At 35.6% G+C, this 20,126-nt stretch overlaps 1 protein-coding gene across 5 annotated transcripts in view; it reads right to left on the bottom strand.

Moving 5' to 3' along the window:
- Nucleotides 1-20,126, bottom strand: part of JAKMIP1 (janus kinase and microtubule interacting protein 1) — a 143,979-nt gene that overhangs the window by 38,931 nt on the left and 84,922 nt on the right. For all 5 annotated transcript variants that reach the window (XM_054295990.1, XM_054295989.1, XM_054295986.1 and 2 more), the window contains 7 exons: nucleotides 18,905-19,051; nucleotides 18,152-18,292; nucleotides 14,953-15,012; nucleotides 7,139-7,267; nucleotides 5,790-5,918; nucleotides 3,773-3,856; nucleotides 10-72 (listed from right to left, as the gene is read on the bottom strand). In XM_054295990.1, coding sequence (XP_054151965.1) covers nucleotides 10-72; nucleotides 3,773-3,856; nucleotides 5,790-5,918; nucleotides 7,139-7,267; nucleotides 14,953-15,012; nucleotides 18,152-18,292; nucleotides 18,905-19,051 — 753 coding nt within the window. The remainder of the gene's footprint in view (nucleotides 1-9; nucleotides 73-3,772; nucleotides 3,857-5,789; nucleotides 5,919-7,138; nucleotides 7,268-14,952; nucleotides 15,013-18,151; nucleotides 18,293-18,904; nucleotides 19,052-20,126) is intronic.

A 20,126-nucleotide genomic window follows, 5' to 3' on the forward strand; every position in this document is an offset into this window, starting at 1 on the left:
CTCACATACCTTCTCTAGCAACTCCTGATTTGTTCTAATTAACAGCTGCTTTTCTTCTACCCATTTTGAATCCTGTGAGGAAAATACATATGTTTTGTTAAAGAAGACAAATGAATGCCTACAGTAATTAGATTTCAGACATCATTTTGCATTCAAGTATAAAATGGTCACACATTGAACAATAAAGCCATAATAAATGTTTCAAGGATGTACAGCATTTTATAACAGTGAAAATAAAAGTTCTTTCCTGTAGCAGTCTTTTGTTTCCTAGCATGTTTCAGCTAGCATGTACTTTAAAATCTTTACATGTAGCAATTGTGGGTTACCACATTTATATGCTTTATGTCATTTTAAAAACATTTATTTACTCAGCTGAACACAAAACTATTTCTTTCCATTGCAAAGGTTTGGAAGCTTTCTTGCAAAATCATCCCATTTTAAGTAGTGCAATAAAAATACAAAGGGAGAAAGGGATGAAAATGATTTTACTACCCCAAATGACCAAAAAGAAGCTTCAGCAATATGAAGTTAATTACCCTCTGCTAAAAATCTGAGAATCTGGCTAATACACAGCGTTTGTGACAAGAAATTCAATGCTGCGGAGGAAGGGAAGTGATGCAAGACATTGTATACTCCATTTGGAAACTGCATTTCCAATTAATCACTTGTTCCAAAACACATCTTTCCTTTTAGGTTTTCCCATGGCTGCAAAAGGCCTCATCAAATATCCCTTTAAAGAGCCAAGCTACAAAAACTTATGGCCAGCCATAGCTGGACATTCAGATTTAATGGATTATAACAGCCAAATTTGCTCCTGTTTTTCCTCCAGAGAAATCTATTTACATAACCTTTCTTATGCTATTCTAAAAGGTCTATTAAAACAATATCCAACACTTAATATGCCATACTAACTCTAGATCAAATTATCTTCTAGGTTCAAGGGATGATTTATTTAAAAACTAAATGCCTTTACTAAAGTACTGAGGATGATGAATTATTTTTCAGGAAGATATCTGCACACTGATGTTGCATAAGGAATCAATGGATATAAGGATCAATGGATAAGGAATCATCTGGATATCCCAGCCCATCCAATATCCTTGAAATGTCAATCTAAAATATTATGATATTATATTGAGTCCAATTGGTATTTTTTAAAACATTTTAGTTTTTCTACTTACTGTCTGCTACAATTTCATGTTGTACTGTTCTCTTCACCTTTTTCCATTCATGCACAAAAATGCATTTCATGTAATAATCATGGTTGTGATGTTATAAGAACAACATACTAAAATGAGTACTGAGAGGCATTACACTTGTCGAGAACTTTTGAGGCAAGTGAAAGAAATGTTGAAAATAAAATCTGGTATCTGGTTTAGTATTTAACTAACATTTTACTAACGTCAAGGAATGAAGAGTTGCATGCACAGACTTAGGGTGGACATTGCAATGCATGGATATGGTAAACATCCCCATACAGTATGGTTCAACAGCTACATCACACTGCAGCTTCCACTGCTTCAGTTCACAGAGGTAGAAAAAACAGATCAATCTGCTCTATTGATAACGAATTTCTGCATCTTTCTCGATGGAGTGCAACTACACTTCCTGAGAAAACCTGAACTCCAGCAGAACTGCATTTGCACACAGACCATTGAGACAGTTGAGGATTCATGCATCTGGCATATTGCATATTCCAATAATTTTAAATTTATTGTTTCCCACTATTTAAATATATTTAATATTAGTTAAATATATTTAATATTATTTAAATATTTGCCATTATATGTTTTAGGATTTCTTAACTTAATATAAAATTTCTTATGCATGCACCTCAATGTACTATGCAGAAATGGATGATGAGTTTTGTGTTACTTCTGGGGGAATACTGACAGGTCCAGCCAGAAGAGAGAATAACAAAAGCCATTGACAGTTACTTTGAAATTCCTCATAACTTGTTACAAACCAAGCTTCACATAATTTTTTAACAATAAGCTTCTAATCTCATGCTCTGAAATGGACTTCAGGAAATTTTCTGGAATAATACACTTGGATCTTTTGATTCATTATTTTGTTTACAAACACACTTCAGGGGCTGGCTCCCAGAATGAGCATTCCACAATTATTATTAAATCATCATCACTACCATGACATCTAAATGACAAAGTAGTAATAAAATAATTTTAAAAAAAATCACATAGTGCACAAAGAATTCAGTTTATCATACAACCATTTATTTTGTTGACTGTAAATACTAACAGCTCAGGAGAACCAAGAAGGTGCTAGAGCTCCCAGGAAGACATTGTGATCCCCTCTGAGGAAAGCTAATGCTCAGTGTACAAACCAGCCCACTACAAACAACATTATAGTGCTCCTTGTCACATCCCTGCTCACCCTCTCAGGATTACTAAAATACAAAGTGGAAAATTTGGTTCTGAATTTCAAAGTAGTAATTGACTAAATTCTAATTTTCAGATATTTTTGACATAACTCTCTTGCAGAAAAATCACAGAAGTAACTCCTTACATGGATATCCAAATTAATCTATCTTGTTTACATACACAGTACTTACATTATACACTGTACAGTCAACTATCTTGTTAATGTTTTCAACTACACAGCAGTTTGCCCACAACATCTTTCTTATCAACAAACCAAAATAGCAGCAGTAGATACTTGGGAGGTCTTTGGTTTCATTTATTCTTCCAGAAGTTCAGTGGGCCATCATTTTTAGATTGATAACATATTCTCAGTTTTTAGTAATACTGTATTTACATGAAATTCACTGAGCAAATTGCAATTTGTGTGGAAGCTAGCATAAATTATTTTAGTCCTTAATTTGAATATGGTCCCCAAACCTTTGCATTGAAACAGAATCTTACAGAAAATTTTCATTTCAAAGAATAAACCACAAAAATAGTGTTATCATTCATTTGGCATTATATGTAAGTTGTGTCAACTGCTGCAGGATCATCAGTCTTTGAAATGTATAACTACAGCTAGCTCTATCTTATTACTATAAGTTACCTGCAAACTTAAATTCTTGTTTCAAACAATAAAGCATAAAATAACATCTCCCCAATTTCTACTGTGTGTTCTAGCAGTCACACAACTGAACAACTTGCAAATGCATGCTCATAACTCTTAATCAGACTTCCCAAGGGCCCTAGACAATATTAAATATGCATCAGTAGACACATCTTTGATGAGTATTTACATATATTATATATACTGAAGCACAAGGCCAGATTTTACTTTGTGTGATGGTTTGGGAATGTGAAAGCAGCTGGGCCCTCTGAGACTTTAAACCCAGGAGAGTAACACCTCAAGTGGCTCCCATTAACCTGACAGGCTCAGTGTTCATCTCTCTAGTGTGCTTAGAAGCTGGGGTTTTAAAAAATTTTTATTTGGTACACAAAAAAAATATTCTCCAGTAGAAATATAGAATATTTATATTATTAGAGTTTATTACAAATACTAACAAAATTGAAAAGAGGAGAAAGCCCTTCACCAAATGACAAGGGGAACAGAATGTGCAAGTACATGTGGTTATTTTAATAGTATGATTTAGTGTATTATGTGTTAGAAAATGAGTCTGTAACGACATTTTCTTAGACTGCAAAGTCCTTTCCTTTATTGGAGTGCTGTAATGCTGCAGTAGCAATTAAGCTGCATCATTGACACCAACACACCAGTAAGCAACGAAGATGGCAAGGGCACCACTGCACGCAGAGAACACGATGTGGGAGAGCACATTTAGAGAGCCTTTTACCTGTCCCTTCTCCATCAGAGCTTTCTCCAGGTCCTCAATTTTTGCCTGACACCTGAGAAGATCAGCTTGCAGTTGTTCACGAGTCTGGGGGGGGAAGAGGAGAGGGGTGGAAGGAAAAATCAAAAATAAATATATTTTCTACTATTTTATGGGCTGTCCCATCAGCTTTTAATGTTTTTCAATTAAAATTTTAAACAATTAAAATAATTGTTATTTATATATATAAAATAATTGTTTATTAATATTTTAAACCAGGAAAATAATTGGTTTTGTGTTTATGCTCCATGATGTTTGAAGCAGCCAGTTTAACAGCATTTTTCCTTCCTAGTCTAAAAAGATGTTAACATCCCATAATCAGTGACAAAGTTCTTACCACGAGAAGAAAAAAAATAAATTTAGAAACTGAAAGAGCTCTAAGAAGCTATTCATAAGCTTTAGTAACTTAAGGCAACTGGGGAAAAAGGGACAAGGGAGAAAGAGAATTGCATTAAGCACTGAAAAAGCCCTTTAGGTAAATGAATTATATTGACCCAAAATAAATTACATATCCCATAAACAGCACATGCTGGTCAGTTTTCCTCATTTATACAATTATTACACTCATCACTACACTACAGTGGGTATTGCCCCCTATGTCCAGTGAGGCACCAAAAGGCACTGGATCATACAAGGCACTAAACAAAACAGGATATAAAACACATGTTTCCGGAGACCCCAACCACTGAGGCTCCTTGACCTACCACAAGTATTTTTTTTCCACCCTACTTGAGGTACTTTTCCACCCAAGTAGTTTAAATATTCCTACAGGGATTTTTTTTCCTTGCATCTGTGCATCTCTGGGTCCTTTCTTACCTTAAGCCTCATCTATAAGTAATAGGAAATGTTCATCCCACCAAAATAAACTATGCAAAAATCTAATTTCTGACTCACTCAAGAGATGGATTTGCAGGGACATATCAAAAAACCCAAAATGCCATTAAAAACAAATAGCAACAATTTCCAAGACTACAAAAAGTACAGTCTGCAAATGCCTGCAAAATAAAATTTAAAAAACCCCATGAAGGCAAAGAAAATATATAATGGTCTCTCATAGGTGGCAAATAGATAACTGCCTCTGAAATCCTTTTTTTAATAGTAGATGGAATTATGCCCCCCATTCTAATTCTATCTTGAGAAGTGATCTTCAAAGTCTGTATAGCTTTCCTTGGCTAAGTGTCCTACTTAAAAAGAGAGTGTCAAAACTAACTAGGCTTTTGTAAGATGCTAAGAACTCTAATAAATAAAGCCATAAAGCAGTAATTCTACTATTATAAGAACTATATTTCACAGGAAAAAATAAAAAAGGAGTGTAGGTTGGCTGAGTCCTTTTCCATCAGTAATTTTTAAACACATTAAAATCATTTTCCTTCTGCATTCTTAGCAACACACTGCAGCGGCATAGTACAGCGGTGGCCACATGTAGCAAAGCAGTAACATGTAATAATCACAGTATTCAATATGTTTCTCCCTATTTGGGGTTTGGACAAGTTGCTGAGGGAAGACACACAGGGGTTTTTTAACAGTCCAACTTGGTGCCCATCAGGAGTCCCCACTTCCTATTGTGCAAAACTGCTTCCCAGTCAGCCAGAACCAAGATTTGGGTCAGATTTTTGATTCTGATTTGGGAGATTTTTAATATAATCATATTATGGAAGTACCTATGCCCTTGTAACAACCTACCCTGTGATTAATTTAAAATCCATCATGTCACTATCCAAACTACAGGTTCAAATGGGTTATCATTCTCATAGCATAGAAATCTTTAATGCATTATACATGCTAGAATAAAGTATACTAACATCTTTGTTCTGATTGCACCAGATGAATCTAAATTATCTCCCTACTTATGACATCCTCTAATCCTCAAAAACATTGGGCTCTGCATTTCACTGACCTGCAAAGATACCTCCTGCTATTACAAATTGTTTCAGCTTTTTCTATTATTTCAGAGTTAAAAGAATTTCAGTTAAAAAATTACCCTTGCTTCTCTCTCTGCATCCAGAGTTCCACCAACTTGTTCTTGGAGCAATGCATAAGCTCTTTGCAAAGCTTGATACTCTCTTGTTAGCTGGCAAAACCTGAGTTCAGCTTCTTCTTTAGGCGTGCTCTTAATGAAAAGCAGGGGGAAAGTGGGTTAGTAAAAATGTATTTAATAATGGGTTTGTCTGTATAGAAGACAGACTCACAAACAAGCAACAAAACTCGTACAAAGTCTCAAAGTTTAACAAAGGTATGAAATCCTTAAACAAGTGGAAAGGAAAGGAAGGAAGGATGATGAGTAACTGTGTCTACCACACAATTCAAGGACAGTGTAAGTTGCCATGTAAGACAACAATGTGCAGAAATGGAAAAACTATCTGGGGAAAGGTGAGGGGAAACAGTCTTGTGCAACACTGTCGTCAGCAATTCCAGAGCCAGAGGGGTCTCAGAAGGCATTTGTTCTATTTCTCATGCTGTCCACCCTTCCCTCCTTACACTTGTTCTCTACAATGCCAGGGTAAAGCACACTGACACAGAAGTTACATTTCAAAATTATTTCAAATATATTTTCTTAAATTTATTCTTTTAATACAAAGTATTTTCAAAGTCCTTATTTTCCTTGAATGTTAAGCCGCTAACTTTAACACTCATAAAGTCTTTCCTATACAGCTGAGGACAAGAAATGTCCTTCACTTTAATTAATTTTTGCTCCAGGAACTTGAGTTTTAAAGAAAAGAGATTACTAGATATTATTAGACATTAAACCTAGGAAAAAAGGAAGCTTCTTCTGAGGAGTATAAGGCAGAAGTTAGTGAAAAAGAAAGAAAGATGAAAAAGAGGATCTAATTCGTGCTTTGTGCTCACGCACGCAATCCTCCAAAGTAGGCCAGCAGCAGTGAGTATCACAGAGCTGGGACAAAACATGTCACTGGGTATTTACTACCTGTGATCATCTAAGCTTTTACGAATTGCAAAGGGCTCTCTGAGTATTGTGAGCAGAGAAAGAAAATCCTGATTGTATCAAAACAGTCAAATAAATGATAAGGTTGAAAGGCAAACTATTGTCTAGTAAGTATTGACTTTTGGCAAAGCAATATGCCTATTCATTTTCTTTTGATTAATAAGAAAGAGTTTGAGGAAAAAAATATTTCTCACACCAATATCTGCCAAATCTGTCAGATAGAATATTATCTTATTAATTTTATTGCAAAGTGTATATGTTACCAGACTTAACAAAACCCAAAGGAATTCTCTGCCAAATCTTTCACAGTTCATTGGGTACAATGGCTGAAAGTTTGTATTTATACTTAAAGAAGTAGAAAGAAGAACAAATCAGTTACCACTTACATCTTCCAGATCTTCTTCTGGTGTTGCAGGTGTCCTGTCTGTTTTATCTGTGTTGTATGAAGTTACAGATGAAGTTTCTGAATCAAGAGACTCTTCATCAAATCCAAAAAATGTCTCCACAACATGCCTCTGAAAAATTAGGTTTTTTTAGCTAGTAGCAAAACAGATGAAAATCCCCAATGACCCAGTAAGTAGTAACCAAGGTCTTCTCTGATGATTATTTTAGTATTTAGAAAGAAAGAAAGGTTCCAGTGCAAACTCTTCTCTGATTAAATAAGTTACTTTTCCAACACAATTTGTGGAAGAACCTCCAAGAACAGAACTGGATGTGGAACAGAGATGAGGTAAATACCAAAAGAATAATGCTTTAGCAAAACTGTTTACCAAAATCACACAAGTCCTTACAAGATTCACACTAGAGAAATCCAGTACCTATTCAGAAGAAAGCATGGCAGTACAATGCAACATATGACATGTGTAACCAAAAGGAAAAAAGTATTCTGGAGACCAAAGTGGAACAAATTTAATTGCTCATACTAACTGCAAAAAAAAAAAAAAAAAAAAAAAAAGAAAAAAAGAAAAAAAAACACCCTATTTTGGAAAACCCTACTTAAAAGTATAAATTAATGCTTATAATTTATTTTTTTCAGTATCCTCATTCTTTTCTCTTTTTCAAAAAGTTTGCTCCAATACTATGTCTAATCAAAAAGACTTGTTTAGGGAAAAGCAGCATTGCACTGCAGATTTAAAAAATTTTACACAACATTATCAATTAAATACATGCTTAGAGAAAATTAGAAAAAAATAGTAGCTAGTGGAAATGAGTACAATATCAGTTGTGAAAATGTTGATTTTTTATATAAACACAGTCACAGAAAGCAGCATATTTCCGCAGAAATTCAACCGTTAAAATTTTGGTTTTTTATAAATTGATAACTAGAAAAAAAGGTTTTTAACTGTTATTAATCGAGGCAGGCATTACTTCTCACACCACACAAATCCAACACAATTTCAGAGAAGCAAGAAAACTGAAAATATTTTTTTAAGGGTGTTGCTGAAAAATGGATTCAGGTCATAAAGCAGCCTAAACAGAGAGGGTAGTGGAGAGAGGTGGCTGTAAGAGATGGAGAAAGATCTCCACATGCTTTGCCATTGCTTGATACTGAAGCACAGATCCTGATGTCACAGTTTGCTATTTGGATCCTTTTCAAACACATGTCAGAGGTTGTCTATGAGAAGATAATAGCTTGTTCATTAAAACAGCCATAAGGATTAGAAATAATCCGTTGTTATTAGTTCCTAACATCACGAACCCTACATTTCAGCAAAGAATTGTTATCAATCAATTTAATTCCAGGTACTGAAAAGTTTTAACTATAATGCCCTCTCTCATGATGATTTCCAAATATTTATCTTTCCTTGCAGTTTTCCAGACTTACCTAACCTTAGAGATTTTTTTCCAGTATATTTACATAAGTATGGTCTTCTCTTTCTCACAAAGCCCTAATGCTCACTATATTCTTTTGGTTCAGCACAGTCAAAATAGTCTGTTTTGATTTAAGAGGTACCAAAAAAATCAAGCCTATAGGTGTGACTTTTTGCCTGGATGAATGACACCATGTGCTCCATTGCCTGGTCACCACAGTCCACCAGGTCACAACCTCATCACTCATAAGCTGAACAAGTCCATAATAGTTTCACAGTACAGCTAATTCCACTCAAATTGCCAAATACAGCTCCAAAGTCATGTCCCGAAACACTCAACTGCCTCACTTAAGAAGATCCCTTCAAACAGTACTTAAAAATTTTCACTCAGAAACCCAAAAAGCCATATCTTTTCTAAACAGACTGCGTGTATCCATATGCATGCAAGTAAATGCATAAAAGGCAAAGAGCTTCCAAACAACCTTGAGAAACAAATTTCCTTTTGCAAGCTACTAGACCACTACTTTGTGAATTCATAGGATCACAGTTACAATGCCACAGTGCTGGAAGGACATTACTCTATCCTCACTTGTGCAGGAAGCACTGTGATCTTCCATCAGGCAGAGCCATGTCCAAGGTGCTTAAGACAAACAGTTCCCTGGGATAATCCAATCCTTTCCTGCAGCAGTCACCAGTTGACCTTTCTGCCTTACTTAACAAAACAAAGGGCATAAGGAATAGGTTTAAGCTCTAGTCTAAAAATACAAAGACTTATCCAGAAAGCTAATGTATTTACTCACATTTGAATTAAAACCATTTCAGACTTCTAAGTTCAAAAGTCTCCCACAAAACACAGGAGGTCACTAGTCCTTGGGAGAGGGCCCATCCATCCCATGGCTTTCCTCCCCCATGGAATACTGGTTGCAGCTTACAACCATGTAACAGCAGTAGTACAAATAAATATTGGCAGTTGAAAAGAGAGTTAAAGAAATGGTGCTACTTCAAGTTGTAAGGAAGACAAATTTACAATCTGAGTAGCCAGCTCAACTCACTTTCCTGACTCCAAACTGATATGCAGATACAGTTTCATAAACAAGAAGGTACATTTTATGGAACTAAAGAAGATGGTGGCAGGCAAACAAAGTGCCAAGTCTTGACTTTGCAAAGGCTAGCAGAAGGGACTTCTAAAAGATGGAGAACAAATCTCCAATTTATTATCACATGGCACAGAGATCACACTACCGTATAGGTCAGCAGCAACTGAACTGAAGTGACAATAAAACCTACCTACCTATGGGATTTTTTTGCTACATCTCTGCTGCACAGTCACTTTTAGATAACTCAGGTCAAATACATGTCTTCCTTTAACCCTGCATGCACACACCCACCCATGCCATTTCAAGAAATGAAAATAAATTAGCAAAACAGCAGTGCTTTTTATTTTAAATAAAGGTATATAGGCTGGAGAAAATATTTAAAGCAATTTCATTATTGTGAAAAATAATTCGAACATTTCACTTGTAGCAAATGTAGGGGAAAAATATATATGTATCAAGAAATAAACCACTTGATTATTAGATATGAGGGAATTCTGAAAAAAACCCTTAGTACTTCCCATCACACTAAAAAACCCCAACACTTAAAGGAGAGTTAAAGGTCAAAAACATTTAAATGCTATAAAGACTACCTGTAATATTTGAAGTTAACAAGTGAACGATTTATTTTTAAGACTTCTTCGTTTTTAGAAAAGTTGAATATTTATCATTTTGTGGAGCAGATCCATTCCATAGCAATAGAGATAAGGTACTGAATTACTGTATATGTATGAATGACTGCATATGCATGTATATATTGAATTACTGCACATGCATGAATTGCTTCATAACATAATTACAAAATAGCCAGTTTGACTGTTGATCATCTAGCATCTGAAACAACCAACTACGAGAACTGATTCACAGCAAAACCAAAACAAATAAATTCACAAGGGAACAAATGTATATAGAGAAAAAAATACTCGAATAAAAGACATGTGAGTCATAAAGTTGTAGTTAATAAATAATAAATAAAGCATCAATAAATATGTCAACTCCAAGGGAGACTCCACGCATGCCTCAAAAGCTGAACCACAACTGTTTCTGAAAAGTATACAGAAATGCACAATACTCACTGGATTTCTGTAAATATATAAACCAAGTTATTCAAGTTTCATTTAAACTTTTCTTAAAAATGGAAACATTCTGAATTAACAACTTAGAGATTGTTTTATATTTGTTTGCACATTTCTTATTTCTAAACCACAACTTTTTAACTGAGAAAATAGTAATGTAAATTGCAGAAAAATTCTGATTTGAAATCTAATTTCCACTGACTACTATTAAATGTCATGCATTTAATAGCAAGTATTTTTCATGTGGATTTATAGCTATGTTTTCACATAAATTTAAAGTAAAATTATGCACTAGGTCTTTATAACTCAAGTATTAATACTTCTACTGAATTATGGTGCTCAGTAAACATAAACGTTTAGACTACTATAAATCAATAGTGACACAAACTGCATTATATGCAAATTTCAATATAATCTGATTTCTCTGTTGGTAAAGTAGTTTCATTTTACATTTAAATATCTCATTTTAAGGGATCTAATCAAACATGATGAAAAAGATCCAAGATACATTTCCTTGTGATGCAATCAGTTGTGCTCATCAGTAACTTCTTACCTTCATGCTTATATGTCATTTCTTGGCAGCCAGAAAAATAAAGGCACACCAAGGCACAGAGGCAGAGAAAAAAAGAAAAATATAAAACAAGAAATATGAACTCCATCACACCAGTGTGCAGGCTTTCCACCACTGCAAATACAGTTCATTTATTAAAGTTTAAAAAAGGCACAATCCATAGAGTCCTGCAGTTACCAAATAAACTGGGTAAATATGTCTTACTTTCAAATGCATGACTCCATCCATCATGGAATGAATGTACCTTCATTCCATATGTCAAAAATAAAAAAAAAAAAAAATTGCTTCTGAAGTGTCTTAGTTATTTCACAACAAAAATTGAAAAAAAAAAATTAAAAGCACCTTGGAAAAAATGAGGTGTCTGACTATACAGAGTCACTAATCACTTCTCTGAAGACCCTGCAAGCACAGAGGTTATAAAGCCCATCCCACTTTGCTGCTCCTTTCCTTGGGGAGCCTGAACCAGTTGTCAGCATTGTTCCATGAACTCCTTGGGAATTAAAAGAGTGTTCAGTGAAAGCTCCAGTAGCAACAGTAACCTAGTGCACCTACAGAGCTCCAGAAATAACACTCATAGCTAATTACAAAAACACAGAGCTGTCAGAAGCTTCTCAGCTGAACTGATGTTCAGGGCTGTAAAGGCTACTGGCAAATCATTCACACAATATGTCTCAAAGATGGAGAAAGGCATTCCATGGATTCTGTTCCAGATAACACAAACAACTGTCAGAAAATACTCTTTAGAAAACAACCACAGACTCATTAGAAAACCACCACAGACTCCGCACTCAGACCATCTCAGGAATGAAGGAAGGTGGAGTCTAAAATCACTAATTTAGGAAAATCTGTAACTGATGAGTGTAAATCTTCACTCTCTGCATCGCATTCCTGGTTATTAGAACAAAAGAAAAAGCTCATTCTGGAAAGTATAGAATGATTCATCTGACTATTTTCATGAAAGCTCATTCTCATGAGTTATTTCCTCCTTCACTTTGTCACAAGGAATGGGACACATTTGGAAATAGATACAACCTACCAGCCAAACTTGTGAATTCACTGTGTTAACCCTAATTTTACATTTAACAAACCTTAGAAAAGCAAAGCCAAAGACTTAGATCAGCAATTTCTTTTTCCACGTGTTTGGTTAGGACAGAGGTTAACACATAATTTCACTACTATGCTATACAGTTATATGGTCTGTATGAGATATAAAATCTTGCACGGATAATAGTCAGAAATACACTTAAGTTGTGCATGTCTACATATAAAACAACTCATCTTAGACTGCATTTACAGTCTGTGGAGAGAACCAGGCAATTTTAGGCTAAAACTCCTATGTCCTATTTAGATATCTACTTCCAACCACTTTATGTTACCATACAGATGTCTGTATCTCATATCCATTACTGACATCTAACCAACATTTGCAACAGTTGGATAAATAAATTCCACAATTTTCTTCTGGATTCCTGACATAGGCTGTAAAAACAGAGGTGATGAAATGGCAAAATCCGAACTCATCTGAGTGAGCAACTCATTCCACTTAGATTGTTTAAATTAACTGTGGGAAACACAGCTCCTTTTAGCATTTTGATCCTCACAGGACCACACAGGTGGCCTGGAAGGAAATCAGCCAGGATTGGGTTTTTAGAAGTTAACACCAATTGCAGTTAAACTGTGAGTCAACGCTGCATATAAATGTAAATATTCTACAAGTTCATCCATTGCCAGGTAATGGCACAGTAGTATTATTGATTACTTCTTTCATTCCTTAAGGAATTAGCTCATTTAGAAAGTTTATCTTTCAGTATACAATTATAAATTAACTATATTAAATAGTGTGTATATATGGTGTAACTACTACAGTGCGTACAATCCCATTTGCTCTTCTCTCATAACCTCTTTTTTCACTTGTTTTCATTTTACAGTCCTGCTTTTCCTTTCAGGAGATAGCATCACATAGAATTTCAAATGGTCACCACAGCCACTGAAGAGCTAATGGACAGGGGATGGAATAACTTATAGCAGAAATGCCTGCTCCTGATTAATTTGTTCTTTCTGATGTTTCTTTTCTACCTTAAATAAGAAACACACCCCAACTAACTCTGCTGCTCATACACATACAATTCTTACAGTATACTCAGCAGAATTCCCCATATTATAGCACTCTTAGCAAACAGAAAATAACATTGACACAAAATTTTAATGGTATCATGCCCATTCTCTCCAATCCTCATGTTTTTCAATTCCTGCTTTGGTTGATAAGGAAAAGAAGAGACCACAAAAGCAGCAGATTGCTCAAGATAAAATAGGAAAGGAACAGTGCCTATGTCAACTGAAGCTCTACTAACACAGAGCACTTTCAAGACATAAATACATATTTATTGAAGTTTTCAGCCTACAGAAATTCTCATCACCAGTTACCAACACCTAAAAATTTACTTAACTAGCTTTTTTTTCATGAGGAATTTTACAATTTAGTAAATGATCTTACACATTTGACTTAGAGTCAGATAAAGGTCAATAATTAGAGAAAGCTACAAAAAGTACAGTATAAGTTACATATATCGATGTATATTTACTTTTGCATTCTTTTGTAAAAATTCCTCTCAAAACACAAATTTCCAGTTACACTACAGCAAGAAAGAATGGTTTACAGTTGCTGCAAATATATTTGGCAGGATCTATTGTTACTTCTGATTTTTTTTCTTTTTTCCTATGCAAAAGACACATCATTATTAGAAACAGAATTTGAAGAAACTACCAGTGAAATAGAGAGTCCCAAAGGATAAATTTTTCAGAATATAGGCATTAGAGTGCAGAGCAATATAAAAGCACCACCTGGAGGTTACCAGGAATAGACTGTGCAGAACACACTGACACAAGGCACCCATTTAAGACAGAATATATCTCAAGCTACTATATAGATGATAATGATAGCTCCACTCTTCATTTCCATTTTTTCCCTCTTACTCCATTTCCCACCTCCCACACACATGCTCCAGGCTGCTAATGTTCAACTTCACAAAAAACATTATTCAGCAAATTACTTTTAGTGCATTACAAGAAACTTTAAGGGTACTTTCTGAAGCAAAACTTCTCTCTTTTTATGATCTGAATTTTTGTCTTGAACCCTGTATTAGTTATTAACGCAAAACACTTGGAATTGTCTTACTACTTACATATCACATACAGAAATATTATTTCAGTAACATTCCCAGCAGGAGTTATTCTTTAATTGTGATTTAGCTCTATGTTGGTACAAGTAGTTTAAAGGGGGTATGTTCTTTAAAGCAGGCTGAATATCTGTCCATTGAAATTGTAGTTGCTTCAAGCCATTAAATCGTTATGCCTCGAGCCACTTGAATATTTAGGCTACAGTAGCTAGAAGTGTAATTTTACTGTTTATTTAAAACAAACCGCAAAAACAACATTACTTGTGTGAAGTACAAAATTCTTGAATTACCCTAAAAAATGAAGCACTTACCAGTAAGTGTAAGCAAAAGAATTATTGGATTTTTCTCATTAAGCAGAGCTTCAAATTCGGGCAGTATTTAAATTCAGTATTTATTAAAAGTATTCAATTCAGGCAGAAAGAGATGTTGTTCACAGCAACAGAAATGTATGAAAAACTGAAGGTTTGCTCACCTTTGGAGGCTTCAGACTTTTCCTCCTCTGTTTTTTAGAGCGCAATAACCGTTCTCTTTCCTAGAAGGAAAGAGAACATTTTGGTATGGGTTTGTTTTAAAACTATACTTAGATATGTCTAACACAGAGAAATACCATTAACATTTTATTTAAGCCTCTGGTAAAGCCAACACAATGTCTTTATCCTTTTGATTAACACCATGTTACACCACACTGCACTGCAGCTTTGTGCCTTTAGCAAACAAACCTTCAGCCATGTACTTCACACATCTGATGGGAAGTTGGCAAGAAAAGGCTTTGTTAAATACTGAGCACAGATTTCTGACAGTTCTTTTGACTCTTTTACCAAGAAGCTCACTATGGAAACAGAATTCAGAGTGTCACTCCAGTGTTCAACCATCCTGAAGCAGCAGGTCGGTAGCCAAAAATTAGTCCAGTCTTAGTAATTAAAAGTTGTTGTTATATCAGACACACTCTGATATACATGTGTGCATATGCAGATACAGTGTTACATCTGACTTATCCTTGTAGGGCAAAAGTCTCAAATCCAAAGGCACTCTCAGTCTCTGCCAGCTTAGTGGCTGTCTTTGTTCTACTCCAGTTTTCGTGCAAGATCACAATAAACTATACCATGACATGAGGAGGCCATGACTGCAAATGCAAGATTTCTGTTTGTCTAAGTCCAAGAATACTGCCTCAAATTCCAAAGGAGAAGAAGAGGAAGAGAAGGTAAAAAATGTGAAGGAGCAAGCCAAAAAAACCCAACAACACGGAGGCAGGTGCTCTGTCTTCTTGCTTTTTTCTGATTCTTTCCTTAGCTCTGCATCTTTGTTTGCAGCACCTCTATTTTTAAAAGACAGACTGCAGTTCCAAGTGCTTCTTTAGCAGTTATTGCTCACTGCATGGTATTATTCTATTCAGTTATTTGCTTTGCATTCAGTTGAGAAACTGGAAAAATAGGAAGCTCACAGTAGAAATCACAACAAAATTATTCATCAGCACATTGTTCCAGGAAATAAGTGTTGGAAAATGTAAAATAGCTGAGAGAAGTACAACAATTTACACAGCACCTTGAATACATGTGGTTTGAAAAATAAAGAAAAGTATTGACTGTCAAGATAGAATGCTGCAGGTATTTCAAGCTGCAGAATAATATAACATTTTAAGCTTAAAAAACTGGACAGTTGAATTTAATACTTTCAAAGAAGAGTGCTGTCTTCTCAGATGTCCATTTAAGACACATTTCCTGCTTTAAGTGGGGTATTCTGCCTCCCAAGCAGGTATCCAAACAAATGCAGTGCAGAATGAACAAACATTTCCAAAATCTCAGTCCTCCTGTTTCTAGTCTTGTTTGTAAGAAGACTGCTTAATTTACTTCTTCAACATAAATCAAGCTACAAGAACAATAATAATGCCAATTGAATCCACTAGCATCTTTTGCAGTCATCTGTTTACCTTGACAGCTTTCCTCTTACGAACTGACCAGAACACCCTGTTGTGAGAGAAGTCATGTTGACAAGGTTTTAACAGCATCAAAGATACCCTACAGATGACACTGTTAATCAGTTCACACAACCCTACTTCCTAAGACTACTGCTCTTATTTCCATGTATCATATTATTCTTAGCTGGAGTTAAGCTGATTATTTTTATATTAATCAGATATGGGACATTTGGGTCGTTCTTGGTAACTATGATACATCTGTAGTCTGTAGAGGTGTGGGTTGGGCCAGAAAAGAGAGCTCAAAAGCAACAATGTGCAGAATTCCACTGCATTCACATCGAAGGCAAAGGCTCAGTTACTTTGTACTGGAACCAAAGAAGATGCCTAGTCAAAAATTTAAGTAATTTCTGCAAGTGGAATAGTATCTGTAAGTATGAAACAAAGCAAAAATGAAACAATATTTTAAAATATTTATTTATTTTACTTTTACACTAAACACAAGTTAATATTATTTGACCAAAGTCAGGATACAATATATTTCCTCATATCACTAGCTGAGACAGTAAAAAGAGAGCCCTCTCATACTCACTTTGCACTGAAATATAAATGAGGTTTTATCTGCCATATACTGCACATCTAATGTCATATCACCATCCCTTCCTATGCAGTTTTACTTGGAAGTTAAAGCAGCATCACTCTGTGGACCAGACCCTACATCATAGCATCTGAGAAACATCCTACTGCTTGGAACACTGGGACACTGGGGAATGCACACAGACATCCAACCTTGGCACTGATTTCAGAGAAAAATCCTGGGCCAAAATCTCAGAGGAACTGCCAGGAACTGAGACAGTGTTCCACATACAGTAATAACACACCTTCTTCTTTCTCCTTTTTGGAGCTTCTATTTTTATTTTCAACGATGTATACAATTCTTTTCTATTTAGACAGAAGGCTCTTAAATTCTTTTTATCATCTTTTAGCAGTCAGTAGTGCCATTTGAGATGTCTGAGTTTGCCTGAGTTCCAGATGCTGCTCCAGAATGGCAAGGGTCTCTCAGAGATTATGTGCAAATTTCTGCCAGCACCAGAAGGGTTTATCACAAATTGCACTAAATAGCACTAGACACCTTTAACACAACTTGAAATATTCCTCATCAAACACAACTTGCAGAGTTCCTGTGAACATCAAACACTGCAAACATCCATGAGCATCACCTTCAGAAGCCTTCCGAGTCAGAGGGCAGCAGCTGGGCAATTCTAATCCTAAGCCATGCTGCTACCTTTGGTTTGAGGAACCACACAGAGTTCTCCCCATCTTTTTACATACAGCTTGTATGGCCAGCTCAGCTGGAGACGCTTAGCCAGGTGAAATTAATGACACCATGTTTCCCTCTTTTGGGAGAACTTCTAGATCAGGGGAGTGCTTGGGTTTGCACCCAACACATTTTAGTCATTAAGTTTTGGAAAGTCTCCTTTACTCAAGTTCCTTATTTGCTGACAGCCAGTTCTGTAAGTAAGGCTGATCATGCACTTTTTTTCACAAGCAGCTTATAATAGGTAAATATTTTTAATACAAAGATTCATACACATTCCAAAAAATTCATTCACTACCTGAGAAAAAACAACAACCCTTTGACACCAAAGAAGTATTTCTATATCACTACTACAACTGCAGTTAAAACATTCCTCTCAAATCTTTAGCTTGCCTATAGGTGTGTGTGCATGCACATGTGTATACCAGTCATAAACATTACCACTGTGAGATCATCAATAACATGCTGTTGTTCTTTGACTTGCAGTCTAAGGAATTCAATTTCTTGTTCCTCTCGTGTGCTGCTGAGATCATTCAGAGATGTGTGCCTCTTCAGTGCTGGTTGTGCAGATAACTTTTCTTTCTACAAAAATAAAAAACATAAAGAATGTTTTAAACTGCCTTGCTGCAACAGGAGAAAAACTCTCATGTGCCATGTAGCAACCAAGAATTCTTTGAACCCATCAGTGCATACTCCACTGCAACACAAGGCCTCCTTCAACAAAAAACCCCTCACATTCTATATGCCTCTGTGTTAATCTCTCACATAAGATATTCTGGAACAAAATCAAAGAACAGTCTGGGGAAAAAAAAAATAGCAGACAAGTGAACTCAGTGATCTAGCATAGTGCATGCACTCAAATTCAGTTCTGACTTCTAATCATAAAAGCAGTATTTATTAAAGCTGATTTTTAGTCACAGCTTTTTACAGCCGGCAAAAACATTTTATCTATCTGGGCTCCATTCCCTTAATCAGTGTGAACTGATACAACACAAAGCACATGCCACTCTGAATTTAGAATATGAGTTTTCAGCTGTATTGTCTGCATTTGACAGTTGCCCCATCCCACTGTGGAGACTGATGTGTTAGTTAGAATAAAAGCCTCACAAGCACTGCCAGCTCAAAGTTACTGTGTGCAATGTGCTCTCATAACACAGCGTTGGAGATGATTACTTACCAGAGGTGGTTACTTACCAGCTCTACATTTTCCCTCGATAAATTCTTTATTTTCTCTTCCATTCTCTGGATACATTGTAACATATCATCATTTTTTTTGCTCATCCTCTTATTTTTTTCTACCAAAGGCTTCAGCTGACTTTCTGTCTCCCGAGAACGCTTCAGCTGCAGATGGCAAAAGAACAAAGTTAGCTGGGCTTTAGTTTACCTTTGAAGGAAAGAAAAAACAGTTGTGTTTCCATTTGCTTTTCTTAATTCAGAAAGTTCAGCTCTTCTGCTGAATGGCATCTGTCATACACCACTGCTGAACTAAGAACTACAGCAGCCCAAGCAAGTAAGACGTAACATTTTTGTTTGTCTGCCAAAAAAACTAAATCTGGTCACTGGATTTTGCTCTTGGCAAACCCTTATGATGATCCATAGTGATTTCTTTATAAACTAATCTCAATAGATATAAACTTCTTGTGACCAACTAGATCTCTAGACAAGTTGTTTTCACCAATTTAGCCATCCCTTAAGAGGAGGACACTCTTCCTCCTCTTAATGCATAATTAGAGCCATGAGAAAGTCAGCCAGAGGGCACAGATTCAATCTCAGCATTCTGCTGACATTTTCAAGCTGCTCAATTTTGCTCCTGTGGTTTTATAATGTTAGACAATTACATGAAGCAAATGACTGCTCTTCCTTGCATTTGTGTGTATTTAATATTTCACTGGTTTTACTCCATGAGTCATTTTGTTTGGGGGAAAAAAATCTATTTTTCTCAGTTAAAAGACTTTTCAATTTGCTAAGTTTTATCTGGAAAGGACAAAGAGATCACATTTGTTTTTCTGAGATAAATTCACTGATAAATTTCATTTTCTGTTTCATTCTTGAGAAAACTATTTTTCACAATTTTTAATCCCATGGCCTTGCTGATACTACTGATTTTATGTGTACTCTTGTCTCATAATATCAAACCTGCTCTACATCTCTTTCAAAATATTTTTCTTATGCAACTGAATCTAGAATCAAGAAGAGCACTTGACTGAGCCATACATCCCCTCCATCTAGAGGGACACTGAAGGATACATTGAAATACTTCTGCATTCTTCATGGATGTTTTGAATTATTTAGGCCCACAGAAAGGATTAACAAGGAGGGCGATGTCAATGTGTCACAAAGCCATCAATGTTTCACTCATCTGTAGGACTGACACATGGCACCATTTCAGCCCTCAACATAATTTTAGCATCAGATA

The sequence above is a fragment of the Melozone crissalis genome, unplaced genomic scaffold (genome assembly GCF_028551555.1).
Source record: "Melozone crissalis strain CALT ecotype California unplaced genomic scaffold, PUWL_Pcris_2 ptg000006l_1, whole genome shotgun sequence".
In the NCBI taxonomy this organism is placed as follows: domain Eukaryota; kingdom Metazoa; phylum Chordata; class Aves; order Passeriformes; family Passerellidae; genus Melozone; species Melozone crissalis.